General features: G+C 39.7%; 1 protein-coding gene across 13 annotated transcripts in view; it reads right to left on the bottom strand.

Annotated features, from left to right (window-relative positions):
- Positions 1–5,790: 5,790 nt before the first annotated feature.
- cep170aa (centrosomal protein 170Aa) overlaps positions 5,791–20,582 on the bottom strand; it is a 168,710-nt gene continuing 153,918 nt past the window's right edge. For all 13 annotated transcript variants that reach the window (XM_087991188.1, XM_087991194.1, XM_087991193.1 and 10 more), the window contains 2 exons: positions 9,802–9,853; positions 5,791–9,495 (listed from right to left, as the gene is read on the bottom strand). In XM_087991188.1, coding sequence (XP_087847314.1) covers positions 9,290–9,495; positions 9,802–9,853 — 258 coding nt within the window. In that variant the 3' untranslated portion in view covers positions 5,791–9,289. The remainder of the gene's footprint in view (positions 9,496–9,801; positions 9,854–20,582) is intronic.

Here is a 20,582-nt window from a genome sequence, read left to right as displayed (position 1 = left end):
GTGTGTGGCTTCTCGAACAGTGGAGGAGGTAAACGGGAAGGTGTTATACCTTCTTATCAATTTGCGTCCAATTTCCACTCCTCTCTCACTTACACCTAGTCCATCTCCGACTCCTCCCTTTCCTTTCTCGACATCTCTGTTTCCATTTCTCAAGATAGGCTGGCCAGCAATACCCACTATACACCCACCGACTCCCACAGTTACTTTGACTATACATCCTCATATCCTGCTTCCTGTAAGAGCCCAAGCCATTCTCCCAATTCCTCTATTTCTGACACATCGGTTGTGATAATGCCAACATTGACAAGGTGGCCTCTGAAATGTCCATCTTTCCCAACCTAGAATTCCCCAGGACTGTTATTGACAGTGCCCTCAGCCATGTCTGATCCATCTCCATCTCCTACACTTCTGCCCTCATCCCTTTTCTTCCCTTCCACAACAGTGATAGGATCCCTCTGGCCCTCACTTACAATCCCACGAGCATCCACATCCATAGGACCATTGGCTACCATTTCTGCCGCCTGCAGCAGGATGCCACCACCAGACACTTATTCCCTCCCCTCCATCGTCAGCATTCTGCAGGGACCATTCCCTCTGAGATACTCTGATCCATTCCTCCTTCACTCCAATACCTGCCCACAGCCCTTTCCCATGTAATTGCAGGAGATGTAACATCTGTCCGTTTACTTCCTCCCTCCTCTATATCCAAGGCCCCGCACACACCCTCCAGGTAAAGCAACGATTTACCTGCACTTCACTCAATTTGATCTACTGTATTTGCTGTTCACAGACTGGTCCCCTCTACAATGGGGAGACAAATCACAGACTGGGAGACTGCTTTGCTGAGCACCTACATTCTGTCTGTAAAAGTTACCTCAAGCTTCCAGTTTCCTGCCACTTCAACACCCCACTGTGTTCCCATGTCAACATTTCTGTGCTCCAGTGAGCCTCAGCACAAGCTCAAAGGACATCTCTTTTCCCACTTGGGGTCCCTGCAGCCTCTCGGACTCAGCGTAGAGTTCAATAACTTTAGAGCCTGATTCCATCCTTCCATGTTTTTTACCCACTCCACATCCACTCTTGTCACGACATGGGTTACTTTTAGCACAGGGAGAAAGTGAGCATTCTGGATGCTGGAGATCAGAGTTGAAGAGTGTGGTGCTGGAAAAGCACAGCAGGTCAGGCAGCATCCAAGGACCAAGAGAATCAACGTTTCAAGCATAAGCTCTTCATTTATAAGTTTATGCTCGAAACATCGATTCTCCTGCTCCTCGGATGCTGCCTGACTGGCTGTGCTTTTCCAGCACCACCCTCTTCGACTCTTACTTTTCGCGCAGCCAGCCCATACTCAGCTCTCAATATCACTTTATTCAGCTTCTCTTTTGTCCTGGCCTACTATCAATAATCCCATATCTGCCAAACCTCTTTCGTATCTCCCTCTCTGGGCTCTGACTTCATCTCTTCTCCAAAACCCTGTCTTCACCATAAATACCAATTCTTCCTAGCTGCTACAGTTCTGATAAAGAGTCACGGGACTCTGAACGTTAATCCTGCTTTCTCCCCATAGATGCAGCCAGACCTGCTGCATTTTGCCAGCAAGCTGGTTTTGTTACAGATTTCCAATATCCGTAGTTGCTTTTTTAAAATTGATTTTTCTTCAAGTTGTTGCTCTCTTGTGTTCCAATATAAAAGAAGCAAATGTGATGCCAGGAGAAGTTTTTTCACATAACAAGTAGTTTGGTCTATTCTTGACCCACAGGTCTTGGACACATGGGGCAGGACATTCCATTGGGCTGTGGGATTTAGAGTGCACTGCCTGGAATTCTATTGGAGGCACATTTGATTAAGGCATTGAAGGTGCTTTCGAATGATTATTTGGATAGAAATAAGTGCAAGATATGGGAGAGAAAGCAAGAAATTCGCAGTAGCTGATGATGCTCATCTGAAGAGCCAGTGCACACACAATTGGCCAAATGGCCTTCTTCTATGCCATAACACTACTGTAATGCTATGTAAACTCTAGGGCATTGTGTTTATTGTAAAAGAAGCATAGATGCTTTAAATTATATAACTGAATTTTATCTACAATTATTATGATCATTCCATTTATCATGAGTTGCTAGTTTGAATGTGACAGCATTGAGATTTTCTTCTGTAAAATTGTAAAATAACACTTTCTAAATTATATAATGGGCAGCAAGTCAAGTTTAAAACATGCAAAGTTAGAAACTGATCTCAGGTGGTGGTACAATCCAGGTGCTATCTAACCAATTATTTACAGAACCCGAATTTCAGTTCCATTGCAATTAATGGAATTAAATGTCAAGCATGGCTTGGAATGGGCAATCGATCAAAATTGCCCGAATTACTCCACCATCTGAAACAAATTTCTCGTCTGCATACTTGTCAAGTACCAAGTGATGCATTAACCTCCAAACAGGAAAAAAAATTAAGATAACATTATATTTCTGTCAAAAAAAGTCACAAACCAAACCCTTATTTTCTTTGCTGCCTTCCCTTACAATGTTGTAATTACAGGAGTGTTTAAAAGATGAACTGCCCATTGTACTTCTACAATTACATAATTGTTCAACTATTAGTTCGCTGAGGATAAAATTAAGTAGTTGATACATCCATCTGGTCCTCCAATGTAGACCATAAGAAATAGGAACAGTAGACTGCTTGATCCCTCCACCACTCAATATCTGAAGCTTGCTCCATGTCAGTGTTGACTTGTTCTCGATGTTTCTGTTTCAAGGTATGAAGGTTCATGTTAGGTTAGGTTGGGAACTATTTGATTTGCAGTTTACTATATTCTTCAGACCATAGGATATCATTGAGAAGAAACTTACTTTACTACAATAAATACATTGTTGATGGAAGGCTAGACAGTTTTTCCTTCCTGGTTTTGAAACCAGCCTATAACAAGATACTATATAGTAGACTGCTTAACTTTCACGTTGATGTTGTCAGATGTAACATATTGTTCAGATGAAACATATTGTTCAGATGAATGGTCTGTCTTCTCTCGTGATATGGTTTATTACACTCTACATAGTCAGCACATTCAGTAAAATCTACTGATTAAATGCAATACTTAATGGATAATATTTCTTCAACAGTTTCCTAGATTCTATGTCCACCAATATTTGGACTACTCATGTTAACATTAGATCATATTTTGATTGAAAAATTTCAGTAACTGATTTATCTAGGAGACAATTATAGAAAATGGGCTTTCCTGGAAATTTATACCTGCTATTGAAACATGATCACGCCAGTGTCCTATTGGTTCTTGCAGTGAAATATTTATCAAATGCTGTTAGGAGCTTGTCAAATCTAAAATCAGCTTCTTATCAATGTTATTTGTGTAACATGATCTGATGTTCTTCCATGTAGAGAAGTTAATAAAACTGTTCTGCACTCAACTGTTGCTCCAATCCTGACATTGTTCAAAATTTTAAGAATGGTGTTTTCTACAGTAACCTTTTAAAACAATGAAAGATTATAGCATTACCATCTCAATGATTCAGACCAATACTATAACCCAACCAGATCAATTGGCAACCCAGCTCAATTTTACTAACTTTGGTAATGAATATTGGACTATTATTTCATGTAACAACACCACCACTTTTGATGCAATTATGATTTTGTATGGCTGTTTCCAGAATATTCTAAGTGGTTGACAGTATGATTGGATGCAAGTTGATAGAATTGGAGGGGTGTTATATCAAACAGACTAGAAAAATTAAGCCTTTCTGGTTCTAAGATTTGGATTGGCAAATTTTGATGCATTCTTTCATTGTTGAAGGCACTTTTTTTTTATTCAAAAGAACATTGTTCTCCTTACACATTTGTTGCCTTGCAGCATTCTCAGTTGATTAAATTTGTTGACAAATTTTCATTGTACAAAAACAGAAAACTGCTTAAGCTTATGCTGCTTTAAATGCTAAGTTCAATTTTACTTTACCAAATGGCATCTTCATTTGAAGATATTAATTTTCCAAGATGAAGTAGCATTTTCAAAATGATCTAGGTAGAAACTTTTCAAAATAGCAATATTGAATTTATATCCAATGATTTTGTTTTGACAGTACCAAAGATGGTTGGATTGACATCATGCAAATTGTTTGCATCCAGAGAAGTCTTTGCACCAAATTTAAAAACCCATCTTTTTCTTGATCCAATGTTTTCACATTTTAATCAATAAAGCTTCTTAGCTGTCAAATAAAATTTTGAAATTTGTCAAAACTGTCAAAATAGGATAGACTTAATTAAGGTCACCCTTGGGGCTTTGATACTTTGAACTGCAACAATGATTTGCTTTGTAATTAATGTTTCTCAATCAATTTTAAATCTCTTTGAAAATTCTTATTTTTAATTTTATCTGCATAAACAGGTCAGAAATGTTAACTTTATGTCAGACTACTCAACAGTGGTCCTTTTCATAGCTTTTTGAGTAAAAACAATAGCATCTTGCACCTTCAAGAGATGAAATCTGCTTTTGGTGTTGAAAAGCAATCTCTTTCCACAGAATTCATTTGTCCTTCTAGCTATTAGTATGCTTTTACTGCATTCAATGCTTCTTTAAATGCTTACTTCCTCTTATTGCCTGTAAGGCTTTTTGAGATTTACAGTAATTTGATACTGTCTGGAAGAGTTTTCTGTTCAGCAACATTTCCGTCACACCTTGTGTTCAAGTGAGGCTTTTCTAAACGCTAGCTGTTCTAAAAGTTGACAAGAAATCACTGGTAACAAAACAATGGTTTGCATTCTGTAGAGAATTTCAGGTCTCGTTTCTGGAAAATCAATTGTCAATTTTCTAGGCAGTTAATCCCGCAACTTTGACCATCTTTTATTGTAGTGTTTTATGCCACACTTGGAGTTTGGGTTCAGGACAGAGATAAGACAAAGTCAAGAACGGTCTACAGTCTTAGACTTTGAAGTAACTAATTATTTTACATTATCATGTAACAGTGTTTAGTTTTAATTATAGATCTACCAGGGTCTGACATATAGTTATATTGATAAGGACTAATCTAGTCTCATGTCCATGCGTTATCTCAATCTTTCTAGTTGGTTCCAACTCTTTCAATGGAGCACTATTTGTGCCTATTGAAATGAAGTTGTGATATTATCACAAGATTGCGCCAGGTCCCAAAGCCCTTGCATAATACTTCGCTCCTAACTTAGAATTGCAATCAGGTTCTGGCTTATTCTGCTGGTGAACTGCCAAAAGATATTCCATCCGATTTTGACTCCACAGGTAAAAATGCCCACAATTCAAATTGCAACTTAGTATAAAAATGAGACTTACAATGAGGAATTGTGCAAAAAGCCATAGAAATGTGAAAGCAAGATATGAGAAATTGACAGATCAAGAGAACCAATGCAGGAACAATGTTACATGTAGCTTGGTATTCAACATGTTGTATATCAATTCCGTATAAAAACTTTGATACGGAAGTTTTTAAGACCCTTCCGTATCAAAAAAAAGGCAATGTTACCAGTGAGTCAGGTACATAAAAATAGTCCATTTTTCAAAATATCTCAAAGAGCCTGTTGTGTAACAGTGAAGAGTGAGTACACCAGACACCATCCAATTGAATTAACACCACTACTCAAAACAAGATCAACAGTTTTATAAATATATTTGTTGTTGGTATTATCATTCAAGGATATGAAAGACATATGGGGAAATAAAACTTGTATTTTATTAACAAGTCAGGTATCCATCAAATATCAGTGATGGTCTTCTAGTTTTGTGACAAACATTCTTAGCAAAAATCTGGGAAAAGAACTTTATTTGAACACATTAGAAATGTAAAAATACAAATGAACATACATAACCAAATAAAAATAAATAGAGCCAATAGTGTTTGTACAAAATCAAGAGAAAACTATGTAACTGCAAAACAAAAGACAATATTACAAATTACAATAAATGTGTAAACATGAACAAATACAGAAAGTGAAACGTTCAGCCATATTTAGAAGTTGGAAAAATCATTTCATCACTATTTATTAGAGAAGCTTAGTCATAAACCATCTCATCACTTTTCAGTATATAGGGCAAAACTCTAATTTTTGGACTGTAATAGCTTCTAGCCACAAAGAATATAGGCAACATTGGTTGTCTCATTATCCCTTTCTCAATGCTCAGAAAAGAAAAGCACTTTTTACAATCCACAATATTTGAAAGGCATTTGTAAATATAGATTGGGAGTGATAGCCTAATGTCTGTTACTAGTTACTAAGGTCTGACATAGTGTGCAATACTGCACACTTATGTATCATTGAATTCACACTATTAACTACAGTTTAGATTAGTTGGAATACTCTGGGATCAATTTTTGATTAAAATTGTGGAATATGACAAATAAATGTTAGAGATATATATATTCACAACATCATAGGCAACTCATAATACCATGTCATAATTGAACAGATGTGAAAGATAAGTGTGCCAATGCAAACATCCTTTATAAAACACACTGAGTATTGCTTGGTTGTTCAATTATGCTTTTGAATAAGAGCTTCAGTGTTAGAATGGTATGCTAGTGGAATGGAATAATCTAGATCAATGTAAAGTCCAGTAAAAGCTACAATTACAACAACTTGAAAACTTTCAGAAGGACAGTCTTTGTATACAAGGCTGTAGACAATCAATTTGGAAATTACTAGCATAGTTTGTGAACAACAAAACAACTGGGACTTTTTTTAGTAGTATTTTAATCATGTGAATATAAAAATTGAAAATACGACAGGAGGTCTTATGTTTTTAAATACACCTTTGGATTATCCACACTTAAATAGGACATTATTTGAAACCCAAATAGAATTGGGTTGGTGTTGCTCTCGGACTTCCTTTCTTTTTACAATGTCACCTAAATCACAGATCATGCAGCACTCCTTTAACGCAAAGTTAGACCATAAAGAAAAAAAATTCAAAGTTTTTAAGACCCTTCCGTATTAAAAAAAAGGCAATGTTACCAGTGAGTCAGGTACATAAAAATAGTCCATTTTTCAAAATATCTCAAAGAGCCTGTTGTGTAACAGTGAAGAGTGAGTACACCAGACACCATCCAATTGAATTAACACCACTACTCAAAACAAGATCAATTTATATGCCATTTGGCTGTATCTTTTAGTGTACAATTACTTAAAAGATTTGCTAAGCTTCAAGCTTGCAGTGCATTTACTGCCAACATGTAGCTCAAAGTAAATGTGATGTAGACTATAGTTTCTGGCACTGCTGGGTTCAATTGCAGCTAGAATGTTAAGAGGGATCAAAACATAAGTAGGGAAGAGACCAGACTAGGTTCATATTTTTTAGCAACAAACTCACAGTAATATTAATGAATTATCTTAAGTGCATGATGTGTCTTTCTGAGCACAGTGTATGACTCAGGGGCAAAGTAAGAAACTGGATGGAAGTAGAGGGATTAGTTCTAACATCATAAAAGAAGGAATTTAATCAAATCAAGACATACCTAAACAGTAAAGTGTTCTATTACTAAATCTTAAATATGTTAAGATCATATTTCCCATTGAGATAGAATGTGGAGCTTTACCTTGATTTGTGCTGATCAACATAGGTAACATCAATTATGGAGAAAACAGGAAATCTCTGCTAGCTAGTACTGATATCAGGTAAGATATTATATCAATCTCTTTAACATCTCAACTATTCAACCTAATTCCATGCTCCGAAATATACATTTCACTGTCATCATTCCAGTTTCCATTTCTCACTTCAGTTATTTATATAGCTTCTAAACAACGTTACAAAGACAAGCAACAAATCCATACTGCGATCCCTAAGAAATGGATTGATATTGACCAAGTTAATTTTAAATGAGGGAGCAGAATGAAGACATGTCCTTCTGTCATTTGGATGAGAGTTGTGTTGTGCATGTGGTGAGGATGGATATTTTCCTATTTCCAGTTTCAATAATAACATTTAAAGTAAAGGACATTCTGATGAGAATGGGGTACTTTTGTCATCAAGTCAGTATCCAAAGCAACAAGATACTGTATGTGCTAAACCTACCTTTAAAGTACATTACATGGCAGCATAATTAGAATCCCGGTTTAACTTTTTATTTCCACTTCCATGCTTGAGTGGACTACCTGTTAAGAGCAACTTTATCATCTTAACTCAATTTTAAACAAAAACTACATTGAGAATGCCCTGAACACATTTAATGTTGATGAGGCAAATTCACAAGAGACTTTCTCGCATCAACTTAAATTAGGTACAAAACTATACCAGGGAGGTGGAACTGCCTCACAGTGCCCCTTAATCTATCAAGTTTGTTTTTATCACTTATTATGCACTGATTTTCTACAAATTAAGTAGGGTTACCAAGATTTTGTTGGAGTGAATCATTTGAGGGCTACTGATTTGAGATTGGTCCTTTGATAGGTTGATCAGCACACTGCACAATGAGCATCCCAATTACTCCTCTTAAATGGCAACAGTGTTTGCAATCCACAAGGCAATGTGTTAACCTTTGCTTATTTATGGTTTTGTTTAAAATCTAATGAATAAAGAGAGTGTTAAACAAGACCCAGTTGCCAACATAACGTTCCCATCCTTTAACTTGCAAGTTAATAGTGCAATATTGTATAACACTAATAGTGTTGTAATCAACATGACTTTTCAGCATTAAAAATCATCAACCAACTTCTGATCACAGCATAAAGCAGAGATTCTTATCCAAAATTACAATAATTACTGAATATGTTTTCTACTTTGTACAGTTAAGCAATATCCTATGTGGAGTCTGTGGTTTACATACTAAACACATAAATAACCAACAGCAGTTCTTTGATGCAACAGAACGTTGTTCAACTGACCAATATACTGAGTAGTTTGGCACTGATGTTTTTGATATTCTAAGCTTGTGTTGTCTATATATTAGTCCATTTAAACAGTGCTTAAACACAACATTTCTATTCCAGTTTTTATAATAATGCCAATTTGCTTCTCCATTTTGTTTTGAAGATGACTCATGTGGCTAGAAGAGCCATCGATGTATTCACATTTCACTGGACACATGTGACAATGTGACGTCTGTCTCCCTAATGTTTCATTATTTGATGGATGCAAAGCTTACAGCCATAGCAAAAGTTATGTGGTGAGGAAAGCACCACAGAAAGCAGGAAAACACCTCAAGGCTAGTAAGTGGCAAGCACAACTGTTCTCAATAACATAGGCCAGACCAAAACTATCGTGCCTGTTGATATATGCTCTGCCATTTTGAAGAGACAAAAAAAAAGGTCAGTCATGCAAAGAATTCTCTCTGTCCTCCCCATTGTGTACATATTGGCTGAAATGGTTGTGGCAGTCAGAATTAGAGCCTGTGATCGGAGGACTTCGGTCTGAACTTGTCTTGTGCTTGGTTTGTCCGAGCAAACTGGGACTCGATAATTTCAGGCCACATGCTGAATCCAAAGTACCGTCTGGATCAATAATCACACTGATGGCTGAAAAGGAAAAACACTAACTGTTAAATAACTGATTTCAATGAATCACAAGTGACAATTCTCTATTTTAGATCTTTCTCCAAATTTTTCTCTCAATTTGTGTTTCATGTAAAATCAGCACTCATTCTCATTACTGACAGCATTTATTTTTGAAAAGCCAATTCCATTTTTATGATTATTGGAACAGATCCACAAGTTGGTTAGTCTCATTAAAACATATTTTAAAATATAACTGATGATATAAATACAAAGAATGCTAATGATATACCAGGTGAAAAAGGTTGAAAAATGTATAATACCAATTACCTTGAAGTTGTTTCTCTACTTTTTTCAACTCTTGCAGAATTGATGAAATCTCCTTTAAAAAAAAAAGTGCATTTCATGAAACTGCAGAAACAAATATGTACTGTTAGTTCTCTGCCATGCTTTAATTTCAGTGAGGATTAGTGGATAAGGCATGTAAAATGTCAGGTGGCCAATTTCTGCTCATTCTCAATAATAGAAGATTGAGTATGATTCCCACCAAGATACCTCTCTTTAAGATTGCAGAGATCTTTTATATACTAATTAAGGGTCTCAATCTGCCTTCCTCCACTGCCATAAGAAGCTGGTTAGTGGGTGAGAGTGCAAAGACACTTTGAAAGTTGCTTCTCAGAAAGGCTGGTAAGAATGGGGAGGTGGGTAAATCAATTTGCAGATACCCTGAGCTCAAGATGTCTCAGTTTCCACCCCCATTACCTACCCAGGCTGAGCATGAAGAAAAAAAACATTTAAGTTAGTGGATGAGGTGTCAATCAAGTGGGCTACTTTGTCCTGGACGATGAGCTGACTATCAGTGGAACTGCCTTCATCTAGGCCAGTTGACAGTGTCCATCATATTCCTGACTGTGCCTTGAAAATGACTGAACACTTTCAGCAGCCAGAAGGCAAATTCCCAACTTCTGACAATCCTGTAGCCACAGTATTTATATAAAAACACATCAACTGTCAACTGTACTCATAACACCCTACCTAACAAGAAAATAATTATTCATACTGAGTTTAATGTTTTTAAAAGTTAAAATTTAGTTATAGTTAAAGTTACCTGCTGACTAGACAAGACTAATAAGCTAATTTCAAAATCTCACAGGTACATATACTTAAGAATATGACACATTGCAAGAAATATAATAAACTGTTCGATTTTCAGCTTACCTCAAGATCTCAATATGTGACTTTATTAAAACAAAATTGTACAGGAATAGAAATTTTCCATTTTTGCCATTTCTGGCAGGTAACAGAAGAATAGGGAGGCTTCACCTTTTCTGAAATTATTGCGGCTTGAACTGGACACATTATGTTGGAGATTAAGAAGAAGGGAAAGGGAATGAAATATAAAACAACTTACCAAAGTATGTTTAGCCTGACTGATCAAATCAGCCCTGTTCACACGTTAATTCTGATACAATATCCACCTTTCAGGGAATTACATTTCACTAACACAGGGACCTTTCAGATTTACTTCAGAAGCGCCCCTCAACCTCAACATGGTTATAAAATGGGGCAAGATTAAAATATTAAAATATGTTAAAATTTGACATGCAGCAATATTTCCATTTTAGTGAGATGGAGGAGAACTGATAACCAAATGCAGTTTCAACTTTAGAAATTTATTAACACAACCAATTCACGAGTGCAAAAATAAAGAAAATAAAACATTTTCAGAATATTATGTAATATTATGTTGAATCTAATTATTTTTAATTGGCTTAATTTAGTTAATAGTACTTCTTTGGAGACTGGATTTGCAGGTGCTGATATTGGACTGGGGTGTACAAAGTTAAAAATCACAACACCAGGTCATAGTCCAACAGGTTTATTTGGAAGCACTAGCTTTCGAAGCACAGCTCCTTCATCAGGTGGTTGATGAAGGAGCAGTGCTCTGAAAGGTAGTGCTGCCAAATAAACCCGTTGGACTATAACCTGGCGTTGTGATTTTTAAACTTTGGAGACAGTATGCCAGCAATATTTCACACTGTTCCAAAGAGCTTATCAAGACAATAATTCATTAGAATAGTCTTTTTATTGCTCTTTAACAAATATCAATCTACTCAAATTTAACATTACAATTTTAAAGTCCTGCAATCTCCTGTCTAACTCCAGATCTCATCAATCCAGTAAGCACCAGTAGCAATGTGTCCTCTCAACAGCAAGTTTCTATGTTAAGACAGAAAATGCTAGAAATACTTAGGTCTGGAAGCATCTGCACAGCAGGAAATACATATTTTAATGTAAGATCAGAACGGATAAAACCTCAGATCACTTTCTCATAACATCCTAATCCCTTGGAGAAACCAACTCTTGTTTCTCTCCCCACAGCTACTACTAGATTAATTCAGATTTACAGCATCTACAGGTAGTTCACCTATAGTGTTAGTTTGTTAAACACGATATTTCTGTAAAGCGATTTGTGAATTGCCAACTTTTTTTAAAAATGAGGCAAACTCCTTTCTGCTGTTACATGATTCCCATCCCTGGCACTAGGTGTCGCAGGGCAGAGGACTGGACTCCACATCGCCATCACATGATCAGTCAGATCATGCGCTTTCTTGTGGAAGGTACTAGAGTCAGAGATTTACAGCACAGAAACAGACCCTTTGGTCTAACTCGTCCATGTCGACCAGTTATCCCAACCCAATCTAGTCCCACCTGCCAGCACCCGGCCCATATCCCTCCAAACCCCTCCTATTCATATACCCACCCAGATGCCTTTAAATGTTGCAATTGTACTAGCCTCCACCACATCCTCTAGCAGCTCATTCCATACATGTACCATCCTCTGCATGAGAACATTGCTCCTTTGTTCTCTTTTATATCTTTTCCCTTCCACCCTAAACCTATGCCCTCTAGTTCTGGACTCCGCCATCCCAGGGAAGAGACTTTGTCCATTTATCCTATCCATGCCCCTCATGATTTTATAAATCTCTATACGGTCACCCTTCAGCCTCTGACTCTTCAGGGAAAACGGCCCCAGCCTATTCAACCTCATCCTATAGCTCAAATCCTCCAACTCTGGCAACATCCTTGTAAATCTTTTCTGAACACTTGTAAGTTTCACAACATCCTTCCGATAGGAAGACCAGATTTGCATGCAATATTCCAAAAGTGGCCTAATCAAAGTCTTGTACAGCCGCACATGACCTCCCAACTCCTGTACTCAATACTCTGACCAATAAAGGAAAGCATACCAAACGCCTTCTTCACTATCCTATCTATCTGCGATTCCACTTTCAAGGAGCTGTGAACCTGCACTCCAAGGTCTCTTTGTTCAGCAACAATCCCTAGGACCTTACCATTAAGTGTATAAGTCCTGCTAAGATTTGCTTTCCCAAAACATAGCACCCCGCATTTCTGAATTAAACTCCATCTGCCACTTCTCAGCCCATTGGCACATCTGATCAAGATCCTTTTACAATCTGAGGTAACCTTCTTCGCTGTCTACTACACCTCCAATTTTGGTGTCATCTGCAAACTTAATAATTATATCTTTTATGCTTGCATCTAAATAATTTATAAAAATGATTGAAAGTAATCGACCCAGCACTGATCCTTGTGGCACTCCACTGGTCACAGGCTTCCAGTTTGAATAACAACCCTCCACCACAACCCTCTGTCTTCTTCCACCTTTGAGCCAGTTCTGTATCCAAATGGCTAGTTCTCCCTGTATTCCATAAAATCTAACCTTGCTAACCAGTCTCCCATGGGGAACCTTGTCAGATGCCTTACTGAAGTCCATATAGATCATGTCTACCACTCTGCCCTCCTTAATCCTCTTTATTACTTCTTCAAAAACCTCATCAAGTTTGTGAGACATGGTATCCCATGCACAAAGCCATGTTGACTATACCTAATCAGTCCTTGCCTTTCCAAATACATGTATATCCTGTCCCTCAGGATTCCCACCACCGAAGTCAGGCTCACTGGTCTATAGTTCCCTGGCTTGTCCTTACCACCCTTCTTAAATAGTGGCACCATGTTAGCCAACCTCCAGTCTTCCAGCACCTCATCTGTGACTACTGATGATACAAATATCTCAGCAAGGGGCCCAGCAATCATTTCCCTAGCTTCCCACAGAATTCTAGGGTACATCTGATCAGGTCCTGGGGATTTATCTATTTTTATGTGTTTCAGGACATCCAGCACTTCCGCATTCACTTCAAGATATCACCACCTATTTCCCTACATTCTATACCTTCCATGTCCTTTTCCATAGTAAACACTGATACTAAACAAATACTCGTCTAGTATTCCCCCATCTCCACACAAATGCTGCCTGGCTGACCTATTCTCTCACTAATTACCCTTTTATCCTTAATGTATTGGAAAAACCCTCTGGATTCTCTAACTTTATTTGCCAAAGCTATTTCATTTTCCCTTTTTGCCCTCCTGATTTCCCTTTTAAATATACTCCTACTGCCTTTATACTCTAAGATTCATTTGATCTGTCTTGTCTATGCCTGACATATGCTTCCTTCTTTTTCTTAACTAAATCCCCACTTTCTTTAATCATCCAGCATTCCCTACACCTACCAGCCTTTCCTTTCACCCTGATAGGAATATACTTTCTCTGAACTCTTGTTATCTCATTTCTGAAGGCCTCCCATTTTTGAGCCGTCCCTTTACCTGCAAACATCTGCACCCACCCCCCCAATCAGCTTTTAAAAGTTCTTGCCTAATACCATCAAAATTAGCCTTCCTCAAATTTAGAACTTCAACTTTTAGATCTGGTCTATCCTTTTCCATCACTATTTTAAAATTAATAGAATTATGGTCAGTGGCCCCAAAGTGCTCCCCACTGACACCTCAGTCACCTGCCCTGCCCTATTTCCCAAGAGTAAGGCAAGTTTTGCACCTTCTCCAGTAGGTACATCCACATACTGAATCAGAAGATGTTCTTGTACACACTTAACAAATTCCTCTCCATCTAAACTCTTAACATTATGGTAGCCCCAGTCTGTGTGTGGAATGTTAAAATCCCTGTCCATAACTACCCTATTATTCTTACAGATAACAGAGATCTCCTTACAAATCTGTTTCTCAATTTCCCTCTGACTATTAGGGCGTCTATAATACAATCCCAATAAGGTGGTCATCCCTTTCTTATTTCTCAGTTCAACACAAATAACTTCCCGGGATGTATTTCCAGGAATATCCTCCCTCAGTACAGCTGTAATGCTATCCCTTACCAAAAATGCCATTCCTCTCCTCTATTGCCTGCCTTTTTGATCTTCCTGTAGCATTTGTATCCTGGAACATTAAGCTGCCAGTCCTGTCCATCCCCGAGTCACTTTTCTGTAATTGCTATGATATCCCAGTCCCATATTCCTAACCATGCCCTGAGTTCAACTGCCTTCCCTGTTCGGCGTCTTGCATTGAACTAAATACAGTTTTATTGATCAGCCCTACCTTGTTCTCTGCTGTGTCCCTGCCTGCCCTGACTGTTTGACTCGCTTCTTTTCTCAACTGTACCAGTCTCAGATTGATCGCTTTCCTCACTATCTCCCTGGGTCCCATTCCCCCCTCCCCCACACCTTAGTAGTTTAAATCCTCCTGAGCAGCTCTAGCAAATTTCCCTGCCAGTATCTTAGTCCCCCTTCAAATTCAGGTGCAATCCATCCTTCTTGTACAGGTCACTTCTACCCCAGAAGAGAGACTCCACTGATCCAAAAATGTGAACCCTTCTGCCATACACCAGCTCCTCAGCCATGTATTCATCTGCTCTATCCTTCTATTCCTGCCGTCACTAATTCACACCATCAGGAGTAATCCAGATATTGCTACTTTCGAGGATCTCCTTTTTAAATTCCTACCTAACTCTATATTCTCCCTTCAGAATCTCCTCCTTTTCCCTTCCTATGTCATTGGTTCCAATGTGGACATGACCTCATGCTAGTCCCTCTCCCCCTTGAGAGCACCCTCTCTGAGACATCCTTGAACCTGGCACCAGGGAGGCAACACACCAATCTGATTTTTCGCTGCTGGCCACAGAAACGTCTGTCTGTGCTTCGGACTAAAGAGCCCCCTAACAATCGATCTCTTGGAACCCGACTTAGCCCTCATTGCATTAGAGCCAGTCTCAATACCAGAAACTTGGTTGTTCGTGCTACATTCCCCTGAGAATCTATCACCCCCTACATTTTCCAAAACAGCCTAATGGGGATAGCCACAGAAGACTCCTGCACTACCTGCCTAACTCTCTTACCTTTCCTAGAGAAAATTCATCTATGCGACTGTATCTGCAACATTTTTCCCTTCTTATAACTGCCATCCATCACATCCCCTTGCTCTTGTAAATTCTAACTCTCTCTCCAACCAATCCATTTGATCGGATAGGATTCGCAACCAACGGCATTTATTACACATATAATTCACAGTAACAAACTTTCTTTAAACTTCCACATACGACAAGAGGAGCATATCACTCTACTCAAGGCCATTTTTGCTTCTTCTAATCTACAGACCCAGAAAATAGCACTGTTTTATTCCTCTACAAAACACTGATCCAGGCTAACTTAATACTTATGGCCTATATTTTTAAGTTCAATCAAGAGACATATCTCAATAAAACATAATCAAGAAAGAACTGACTCTACTCACTACTGTAAACTTTCTGTAGACCACACTTAAAAATATTCACTTAGCTGTTTCTATGCTGTGCCTTCTCCCAAACAGGTTCCTCCAAGATTAGTTGTATATTTCACTGGTTGTTAATTTTCCCAGACACACTCCGATGTCCAGTGATACATGAATTCAAACAGCAAAGACAGTAACTGCGTAGGTTCACCGCTGTGTCAGTTAGCAGTGTGAGTTTCTTTTCCTCTCTCTCTTTTGCACTGACCTCACCATGTGCTACCTTTGTCTGTTGTTTTGACTTTTGTCTTATCTAAAGTTCCAAAACAATGCAGCAGCATATAAAACAGTAATTGCTGCTCCTGGAATTTGAAGAAATCACCTCCAACACCTAAAAACAAAAGGGGCAGCCTGTTACAGCCAGAAATGTTTCCTGTCCTCCATCTTTGATTACCCAGAATCCTTAATTGTGAAATATTTGTACTAGTTGACTTGAAAAAGCATCATGAAAATGTTGGTACAGCGTGAGGACAAGAAGCTGGAAACAATCTGTTAATTTAACAACTTGAGTTGAGTTAAGAGTGAAATTTCACTGGAATTGACAAAGGAAAAGAACAAGTGTTGAGGAGCAGTTGAAACTTGGTTTTGTTGTTTGTATTAAGAGCTGCTTTTCTTTCTTTTCATTTAAAAAATATACGCAGAGCTTAAAAGAATATCTGGAGACTCATGTGAATTTGTGTCAGTGACTAATCACAATGGTAACCAACTGCAAAAAAATACAAGTACAGCAGTTTGGACGTGGTCAGTCAGCTGCTCAGGGTGGTCAGAGTCAGAAAACTCTGCAGATTGTGGGGAAAGGAGAGAAAAATGGGTGGCACACTATTACTTTTGATACATGTGTGGAGATGTCCTGAGGCGTTGAGTAGGCTCTGCAGAAGAGATTCAGGGTTAATCAGGGTCAGATGTTAGCGAGGATGAGAGTGAGTGGGGAAGAGGTTGCAGGAAATGGTGGGTACAAGTAGCAGAAAGCGAATGTGAAGTATCAATGAGAAGATGGTGGCATCTTTCAATGGCAGAGTGGAGAAGATCATTGATCTTCTTCCAACATTCTGTGCATTCTTTTAGATGGTTGAGACTATATTAGCTTAGATGGTAACTCTGGTCCAGATTGGCATAGTTTCAGTAGAATGGCATCTTCTGTTGGCCTGGGAGAAAAGGACATCCTGCCCTGCATCACCCCATCCCCATCAGTAGCATCTCCACGTTCCTGCCCACAAAAAGAGGCACCAATTTTCCATTGTCTGCCAAGAACAGGGTCAATATCAGGAACCACACAAGGCTGATAGCTCTTGGCTGGGGGCAGACTTTCTTTATAAAGATGGTGCTGCGGCAAAGATGTTAGTCAATTCTGGGATATGCAGCAAATGATGAGTTGTTTTGGGAATGGCAAATGGTATGATGGTGCTAGAATGTGAGAGACAGACAGCAAAGGGTGGGGTAGGTAATAAGTCAGTGAGGTTTATAAAATAAAGATGATAGATGTCCCCAAGCATCACGATGTGAAACCCTCAGAAAAACTTGATAAAACTGACACTAAGCGAAAGAAATCAAGATTCAGGCCTTGATCTATCGAGGCAGGTTTCATTCTGGGATCTGAGTTGTGCAGCATTACCATTGGATGGAATCAGAAGACTGGCTAGAATGTAGTACAGCCAGCAGGCATAGATGCCAATTGAGAGTAATCAGTTGAAGATTCTGATGAATTGCACTGCACAGTACCATACAACAGGTCAGTTACAACAGGTCGAAATTTAATGTCGCAAGTGTGGTGCTGGAAAAGCACAGCAGGTCAGGCTGCATCCGAGGAGCAGGAGAATCGGCAAAACCCCTTCATCAGGAATGAAGCTGGGAGCCTAAGGGGTAGAGAGAGAAATGGGAGAGGGGTGGGACTAGGGGTAAGGTTGCTGCGAGTGCGATAGGTTGATGGAAGTGGGGGTAAAGGTGATAGGTTGGAGGGGAGGGTGGAGCGATCGGCTGGAAGGAAGATGGACAGGTCTTGAGAGCAGTGCCGAGTTGGAAGGCTGGATCTGGGTGGTGGTGGTGGGGGAATTGAGGACACAGGTGAAATCCACATTGATGCCATGGGGTTGGAGGATATGATGAGGCATTCTTCCTCCAGGTGTTGGGTGATTATGGAGTGGCGATGGAAGCCGTCCAGAACCTGCATGTCCTCAGCAGATTGGGAGGGGGAGTTGAAGTGTTCGACCGCAGGGTGGTAGGATTGGTTGGTGCAGGTGTTCTCTGAAGCGGTATGAGTAGGCGTCCTGTCTCCCCAATATAGAGAAAACCGCATCGGGAGCAACAGATACTGTAAGTGACATGTGTGGATGTGCAGGTGAAACTTAGATGGGTGTGGAAGGCTCCTTTGAGGCCTTTGATGGAGGTGAGGGGCAAGGTGTGGGTGCAGATTTTGCAATTCCTGTGGTGGCAGGGGAAGGTGGCAGGAGGGGTGGGTGGGTTGGTGGGGGCATGGACCTGACGAGAGTGTCGTGGAGGGAACGGTCTTTACAGAAATCAGAGAGAGGTGGGGAGGGTAACATATCTCTGATGGTGGGGTCCTTTTGTAGGTGGCGGAAATGGTGGAGGATGTTGCAATGTATATGGAGGTTGGAGAGGTGGAAGGTGAGGACAAGGGGGTTCTGTCTTTGTTGCGTTTGGAGGAATGGGGTTCGAGGGCAGAGGTGGGGGAAGTGGATGAGATGCGCTGGACGGCATCATCAACCATGTGGGAGGGGAAATTGGGGTCTTTAAAGACGACCATCTCGTGTGTTCTGTGGTGGAATTGGTCCTCCTGATAAGGAATAGCATTTTTACAGGAGGCAGAGTGGGAGGAGGTGTAGTCCAGGTAGTTGTGGGAGTCGGTGGGTTTGTAGAAGGTGTCAGTGTTGAGTCGGTACCCATTGATGGAGTTGGATGTGTCCAAGAAAGGGAGGGAGGTGTCTGAGATGGTCCAAGTGAATTTAAAGTCGGGGTGAAACGTGTTGGTGAAGTTGATGAACTGTTCAACCTCCTCGTTGGAGCACTGATGCAGTCATTAATGTGGCGGAGGAAAAGGTGAAGAATGGTGCCACTGTAACTGCGGCAGATGGACTGTGCACATGACCGACAAAGAGACAGGCATAGCTGGCGCCCATGCCAATGCCCATGGCTACCCCTTTCACCAGTAGGAAGTAGGACGATTCAAAAGGAGAAATTATTGAGGGGAAGGACCAGTTTAGCCAGACGAATTAGTGTGTCAGTGGAAAGGGACTGGTGGGGAGGTTGAGAGGGGAAGAAACAGAGGGCTTGGTGGCTCTGGTCATGGCGGATGGAGGTGTATAGGGACTGGATGTCCATGGTGAAGGTGAGGCATTAGGGGCCAGGGAAACAAAAGTCTTGGAGGAGGTGGAGGGCATGGGTGGATTCACGAACCTACGTGGGGAGTTCCTGGACCAGGAATAGGACAGTATCGAGGTACGTGGAGATGAGTTCGGTGGGGCAGGAGCAGGCCGAGATGATAGGCCAGCCGGGGCAGTCAGTCTTGTGGATCAGGCTTGAGGGAAAGGAAGGAAAGTTATAGAAAATATAATCTGAGAATTATCAAATTAATCCAGAGTGCATCAAAGAGTGGAGCAGACTTGATGGGATGGATGCTCTGCATGTTATGGTGCAGAGTCCAATGCGCTTGTCTATCAATGAGTAGGCAACATTCAGCTTAACATCGAGGTAACACAGTGCTCTACAAAACAGGTTGTGCAAAGAACAAAGTGAATGGATCTACTAAAGGCTGGGGAAAAGGTAAACATCCACCTTCCTGGTAGAAACAGTTCACTCAAATTCAGACTACATCCACACAAATGTAAAGAAAAGTCAGAGTACTCAGGGCAAAAGGAAACGTTTTGCAACGTGGTTCAAGAGGCTTGAACATCCGTACAAGCCTCTTAGCTACAGTTAACCACCAACCTTTAACTCATTAGAAACAAACAAAAGTAGGTGTTCCAGCTCTCAATTTATCCTTGCTTGTGGAAGAGGCTGACCAAACTTTTCAGCCGAATATAGATCGCATTCACTCATCAAGTGTGTTAAGAGATTTAGAGTCCTCGGGTAACCAACCTCATGCAGAGAGATGGTTTGATAGACAGATTATCAATTATCACCATCAATAAACCTTTTATAATTTATCTTTATAAATGTATATACAAGTTAAACAAATTACAATTTTCAAAAAGCTTCATATCTAGTGTAAATACCAAAATTCCTGGATTAGTCTTTACTAATAAGATAACTGTAAATAAATCAATTGGAAGAGCAAAGAATTTTCAGACAGTTTTTCATGGGATCCCAATATTAGGCACTTTGTCTTTCAGATGACAAATTTATTATTTAACCACTAACATCATTTTATTAAATTCCCACATCCAAACAATGAACCATTCAAC

Source organism: Chiloscyllium plagiosum, unplaced genomic scaffold (genome assembly GCF_037043375.1).
Source record: "Chiloscyllium plagiosum isolate Xiang-an unplaced genomic scaffold, Cpla_swu_hap1 HiC_scaffold_10, whole genome shotgun sequence".
Classification (NCBI taxonomy): Eukaryota; Metazoa; Chordata; class Chondrichthyes; order Orectolobiformes; family Hemiscylliidae; genus Chiloscyllium; species Chiloscyllium plagiosum.
The sequence above is the reverse complement of the archived record's forward strand: the minus strand, read 5'-3'. Positions and strand labels throughout refer to the sequence as shown.